The following is a 7,001-nucleotide window of genomic DNA, read 5'->3' on the forward strand; positions in this document are numbered from 1 at the left end:
TGTGTGTGTGTCTGTGTGTGTGTCTGTGTGTGTCTGTGTGTGTGTGTGTCTGTGTGTGTGTTGGGGGGAGGGGGATAAAAATGTGTGAGACACACAAAGAAGCCCTCAAAGACACCTTGCAATTAGAAAAAAACTGCTATAAAGTAGTATGTAAGCCATTAAAAATAAATGAACAGCAGCAACCAAAAACAACAAACCCAGGGAGCTTACCATTCTGGCTAGTGACTGAATCTTTATGCAACAGCCTCTTAAGCAGTCTGACGTGGTCCTTGAACATCGTGGGAACAGTCTGTACATTCTGGCCACTTATAGGAAGCTTTCAAAAGATGCTAATTTCATAGAAACCTAATCTACTTTCAGACAGAACAAAAAAGGATCCAAGTCCTTGCAATATGAACAAATAAAAAGTTCCATATAAGAGCCACCACTCAAGCATTCAAGCACCTAATATGCATACACGTACGTGCATACACACACACACACGCACACGCACACACTCACGCATACACTTACTGCAGCCTCAGCACTGGGCTAGTGACTGAGCTGTTCGTGTACACAAGTGAATTTTAATTGTTTTAATCCCTGCTTTTCTCCCCGCTCCTTTCTGGCCTCCTAGGTAGATATTTAGTGCCTGGGTTCAGTAATGAGGGAGGAAACATCAAAACTGGTCAAGTTTATTCTTGTCAAAACTTCTTTGGTGCATATACTTAGCAATCCCTTGACAGAACAACTCTCAGGTAAGGGAGCTCAGGACCCAGGGGGCTCATGGTGACGTCCAGAGACACATTTTGGCTGTGAGAGTGCTTGGGAGGAGGTGCTGCTTGTATCCAGTGGGTAGAGACCCAGGACAGTCTCCACAACAGAGACTGAACACATCTAAAACGCTGTTATTCCCAGGACAGACACACCCTGACTACCCTTCCAATTGGAGAGTGTTTCATAGAATGTTTGTATTTTACATATATGTGTTTGTATCCTACATGTACATTCTTGGGGATGTTTTATATTGGAAAGCAAACCTTTCCATCTATCCAGCAGGATGCATATCAAATGCTTTCCATCTTCTGAAAACCCTTTCCTGTGGGGATTTAATTAACATCATATGTGAAATCAGTATGTTAATTCAAAACCTAACAAAAAACCTGGAATTAAGAATACTAAAGTTTAACATTTTTTTTAGAAGAACACATAATGGTAGCTGTGAGTCATGACCACGAGCTTACAGGAACACAGTTCTGGACTGTCTCTATTGTAAAGTAGTAACCATTCTGGCATTTATATTAACCACATTGTTGCATGTGAAAGACAGGGTTCAGCAATTTTTAAAGTTAAGGAAGACAGTATTTAAATTTTTAAATCAAGTTCAATTATAATACTACTAATATTTTCATTACACTCGGGACGGCTGAGATGACTCGGGGGATAGAGGTACTTGCCACCAAGCTTGGCAATTTGAGTTCAATCCAGATGGTAAAAGAAGAGACCCAACTCCCAAAGTTATCTCTGACCTCTACATGTCTATCATCGTGCATCTCTCTCACACACACACACACAGTAAATAATTAAACATTTAATTATTTGTATTGCACTGAGTGACGTCATGGAGCTTTGAATATTTAATTCTTCTGTACTACAAACTGTATCTACAGTCAAATTTCAATACTTCTTTTTTGTTTGTTTGAGACAGGGTTTCTCTGTAGCTTTTGGAGCCTGTCCCGGAACTAGCTCTTGTCCTGGAACTAGTCCAGGCTGGCCTTGAACTCACAGAGATCCACCTACTCTGCCACCCTGAGTGCTGGGATTAAAGGCGTGCGCCACCACCGCCCAGCTCAAATCCCAAACAAGTTTTTATGCAGATACTCATCAGCATGATATAAATAATTAAGAAAAAAACAGAAACCCAGCCTTCCAAGTGTCTAAAATTTTCAATTTAGAAAATTAATATCGGTAAATACCTTCTACAGCTAGTTTCTGAAGAAGCAATTTAATTATTGAGAGCATCAGAATACTGAATCTCCCAGGAGCAAACTACACAGTGTTGTCCTTCTGGTTGGGTGCCTTAGCCTTGAATGGCTGAGCCATCTTTCCAGCCCAGACGCTGTGTCTTACACAGCAGTGAAGAAGATAAGTTATCTACCAAAATGTCTAAAAAGGAACCTGTACCCAGAATATATACAGACTTCCTGCAACTTAGTAACAATAAAGACAATCAAATCAAACAATTGGCAAAGAATCTGAGTAAACATTTTTCCAGACAAGATTTATAGTGTTTAATGAGAAGGCGCTCAACATCACTAGCCAAGAGAGAAATGAAAACTCCAAATAATGAACTGTCACCTCACATGCGTGGCGGAGGCCCCACAATGAAGGGTTTGTTGGCAAGGGTGTGAAGAAACTGAGACTCATGTACTGCTGACAGAAATGCAGAATAGCGCAGCCACTTGAACAAAACAGCCCTGCGGTCCTCAAAAAGGCTAAACTGGGAGATTGTACAGTCTAGCAATCCTACTCCAAGACTCCAAGGTATCTGCCTAAGAGAAATAAAAATGTGTGTCTACATAACAACCAGCACACAGATGTTCACAGTGGAAACAATCTAATGTCTGTCTATGCATGGTGGTGACAGATAGTAATGAAGCTGCACAGCGGAATACTACTGGACAGAACTGGGGCTACAGTTCATCATAGAGGGTGCATCCAAAGTCTTGGGCTAGATGAACATCACAACCCGTCCACTCCCCCCACCCCAAAGGAGAGGAAGAAGGAAGAGACAGGCAAGGAGGAGGAAAGGAGGGTGGTAAAATACTGCAGTATGAATCAACCTGCTAAATCAAAGAAAACTTGGCACCAAAGACCATGCTTCTACAGTTCAGGATAAATGAGTTAAGAGACAGAACAAGGGCTAGGAAGATAAGATCACTTGCAGCGAAAGCCTGGGGATCAGAACTGGAATCTCCAGGAGCCACATAAAAATAAAGACGCAGCCATGAATGTATGAATGCAGGGATAAAGATAGGCTGTTCCCAGCTCACTGACAGCCAACCTAGCTGAGCCTGTGTCAAGGCAGAGTGCTAGACCAGAATACATAGTGCCATGGTCTCTGCTCACAGACATGCATACACATACACACACACGAGAGAGAGAGAGAGAGAGAGAGAGAGAGAGAGAGAGAGAGAGAGAACGAACAATAAGGCTGACGGTAGCCTAGGGATGAAGATCCAGGGGTTTGTGGGAAATGAGGAGTACCGAGATCTCTTAGGGGGACACCAAAAGTCTGACATTCATTGTGGCCACAGTTTGCATAACTCTGCAAAAGCATCAAGAACCACTGAACTGAGCTTCAGACTTTAAAGGGATGTGTGAACCCTGTGTGGGGACAGATGAACCAATAATGCAAAAACATTTTTTAATTTGATTATTAAGTTGACATTATAACATTGGGAAGTAGTGAATTAATTAAGTAACCTGTAATTCTAATGTCACTATTTTTAAAGTAGAGACATGAACATTGTATCTTAAACTACAGTAGACTCAAACATCAGTATTTAAGTGTGACATGTCACAGATAATTCGAGGGCAGCGCAATCTTTGCTGCTAACCTTTTATGAGAAAAGAACAGACAGTGAATTACACTGATGCAAACACTAGAATATGTCCTAGCTTCAAAGTCATTCAACATCAAAAACAAAAAACAAAAATAAGACAGGTATTGTCTGTTGCTTCAAAGCATCAGCTTGCCACAACAGCACACTCACTGAGCCAATGAACTTGACTCTACTATAATTCTCTTTTCCAAGACAAGTCTGGACCACCCCTCCCTGAGGTCTGCCTGCCCCAGATTCCATCTGTAGGTCTCCAAGTGACCCAGGAAGATGAACTGTTCTTGCCCACTATAAAATATTCAAAATTCTTTTTAGTATCTGGTATGTTTTAACTTTCTAATGATGAAAACAAATATTAAAATTTAGAATAATAAGTCATTATGTTAAAACTAAACAGTTACAATTGTACACCCTAAAAAGGCTTTTATCTTTGTACCCTTGAATCTGTTTTGGTCCCCCTACCCCACCCACATTTTCATTACATAAGAGGATTTTATCCCATTTAGAAAGGGATGGATTGGTAATACTGAAGGTAAAAGCAGAATCACATGTTTTGGGCCATTATTGCACCAGTAAACCATGTGTAAATGCTCACGAGATTCACCCAGGACTACAAATTGAACAAAAACAACAGTTTTGAAAACTCTGCCTTGAATTTTGAGATCTTCTTGACTGCCCCTTCCAAAAGGCTAGAATGTGCCACAGAATGCTTTACCATTCAACACAGAACTTTAAAAGACCAATAGCACAAGGAAACCCTCACAAAACACAACGTAAAAGAACGTTAGCTGAACTTCAGTGAACCTTCACTGTCTGCCAGAGTTGTTCTAAGAAATGCAGATGCCTTATTTGACCCTTATCACTGTCCCTTAAGATTGTCATCACCATTCCTCAGGTGTGGAAACTAAGGTTTATCTTTCTGGTGACACACCAGTTGCAAAATAGTGAATTAAGTAACCTGCAATTTAAATATATCTATGCATCTAGCCACGCAGCCTTCCATCGAAGAAAGAACTACAGGGCTCCTAGGTATCTGGGCACTCATTGGTACATCGAGATGGTGGCTCCAGAGCCATGGTCCTAAACAGTGTATTCCATGGATGGAATTTTGTTTCTTAAAATTCTTTGCTTAGTATTGTACTGTTTAGAATGAGTAATGAAGTATCTCCACACTGAGCATGAAGCAGCCAACGCACTGGAACAGGGTGTAGCTTGAGGTTGACAGTGCTCTGTGAGATCATCATGCTCTCTCTGCTACACAAAATCACTGGCAGCTGTTCCCACAGAATGACTGCGGACATGATGCAGGACACAGTGACCAAGGGGGCTGTCTCCACTTGATTATGAAGTTAAGTTTCCTCAAAATTTGCTTTAGGTTCGACCACATTTTAACATGTTTCTCCCAAAGGCAGGAAGCTCATATGCTGTGGCAGATGTCAGCTTTAACTTTAGCTCTGACCAAGCTTAATTTGAACACTGAGGACTCTAAGAAAGTTGGGACCAGAGTCTGACATCACAGAGCAAGCAGGGTGGCAGAAGTTAGCTGTGTGCAGTCCCTCCAGGTACCACTCTTTCTAACCAGGGAGGGACAGGAAGACAAATGGAAGAGGAGCATGAAAACACGACCAGGGACGTTCTGACCAGGGCGGCACCAGCAAGAGGACCAGAAGCAAGGGCAGCCCAGGTGTTCACTACTCTCACTCTGGCACCCAGAGAGCCACAGAAAAAGCTGGGCAAGACTGACAGGGCTGTGTCATTTCCAGTAACTGTCACTGCCTTAAACTTCCTGGAATTTCCATAAAACTTGTCCACAGTGAGCACTCCAATTTCATAACCAGAAACGTCATTATTTTTATTATTTATTAGGTGGTTCGAGACAGGATGCTGTGTCCTGTCCTATAACTCACTCTGTAGACCTGGCTGGTCTTGAACTCACAGAGATATTTCTGCCTCTGCCTCCCAAGTGCTGGAATTAAAGTTGTATGCCATTGCAGCCCAGCTTATAATTTTTATTATTTATAAAAATCAATTTAATTTTAGTAGTACACCATGAGATCTCTAGATTCAAATTCAAGTCTGCATGAAAATGTGTAGGGCCTGTATTGCACTCAAGGTCACTGCCAAATCTACTTAGAATTCAAAGTATATTTCATCACAGTAAGTACATGTCAATCAAAAATTACGAAATTTAAGTTTAAAAATATACTTCAAAATATGCTTTAGGTTCAAAATATGCTTTATCCCAAAGGCAGGAAGCTCATATACTACAGCAGACTTCAGACTTAACATTTTAGTCTAAAGACACAATTAGTCCCACCAAAAAACTGATGGAGTCACCATCTACACTTCTGCAACTTAGTGCTGACTCTCATGAAGCCAGGGCTGGGGAGAGTTCAGCTGTTTCTCAGTCTCCTGTTCTCCGGTAATACAGAGAAGCTCATCTTTAAATTTAACCATAAGGCCTGTTTCTGTTGTTTTCTAAAAACCAGAATCCCAATATAATTCCAGCTATTAATCTTGAATAGTAATAAACATCAATCTGTCTTTGAAACCAACTGTGATGGATATCTTGACTGTCTACTGCTTTCCTGATCAGATTACTGCAGGTAGAAGGAGCCACCCCAAAAGTGGGCCATACCTTCTGTGAGCCCAGACCCAAGTCAGGGACGAAGAAATGTTGCCCATTTCCCCTCATGCTCACAAGTCCATCTATCCTGCTGCCCCAGCACCCTCCACAGACATTAGAGCCAACTTCTTTGGGCTCTCGATGTAGATGCAAATCAGCAGCCACATTGGACCACCTCTACTGCGCCCTGTGTAAGCCAATCTCTTAAACCCCTCTGGTACAAACACTCATTCTCTAGCAGGTCTTGACTAGTAACCTAATTAAGCCATAGCTTTGTAACAATATTCATGAGAAACATTGTACTGACATTTAAAAGAAGAAAATGCAATTTTTAACTCAATCTCATGTTCCAAAACTGGGGTTGCAGCCTTACCTGGATATCTGATGTCCAGCATAGAGGAGCAGGGCAGTCAAAAAATATAAATAAAGCTGAACCAGATGCTGCCTGGGCAAAGTGAGGAGCACGACACTTAAGACGTATCCTGCAGCAAAGACAAGAATACAAATGATTGCACTTTCATCTCCCAGTTAGTTATACACCAAAGACAAGCGGAAATAAACTACTTTCCAGGCAGCTATCAGCAAATCGAGGTTTTCTTTTTAATTTCACTATCAAGATTCATTCAATTCAAAAATATCTCTAGGCCGGGCGACGGTGGCGCACGCCTTTAATCCCAGCACTCGGGAGGCAGAGGCAGGCGAATCTCTGTGAGTTCGAGACCAGCCTGGTCCACAGAGCTAGTTCCAGGACAGGCTCCAAAGCCACAGAGAAA

At 41.7% G+C, this 7,001-nt stretch overlaps 1 protein-coding gene across 3 annotated transcripts in view; it reads right to left on the reverse strand.

Moving 5' to 3' along the window:
• Rnf145 (ring finger protein 145) overlaps window positions 1–7,001 on the reverse strand; it is a 46,899-nt gene that overhangs the window by 27,088 nt on the left and 12,810 nt on the right. For all 3 annotated transcript variants that reach the window (XM_005368173.2, XM_026789799.1, XM_005368171.2), the window contains exon 3: window positions 6,602–6,710. In XM_005368173.2, the coding sequence (XP_005368230.1) occupies window positions 6,602–6,710 (109 nt within the window). The remainder of the gene's footprint in view (window positions 1–6,601; window positions 6,711–7,001) is intronic.

The sequence above is a fragment of the Microtus ochrogaster genome, unplaced genomic scaffold, assembly GCF_000317375.1.
Source record: "Microtus ochrogaster isolate Prairie Vole_2 unplaced genomic scaffold, MicOch1.0 UNK30, whole genome shotgun sequence".
Classification (NCBI taxonomy): Eukaryota; Metazoa; Chordata; class Mammalia; order Rodentia; family Cricetidae; genus Microtus; species Microtus ochrogaster.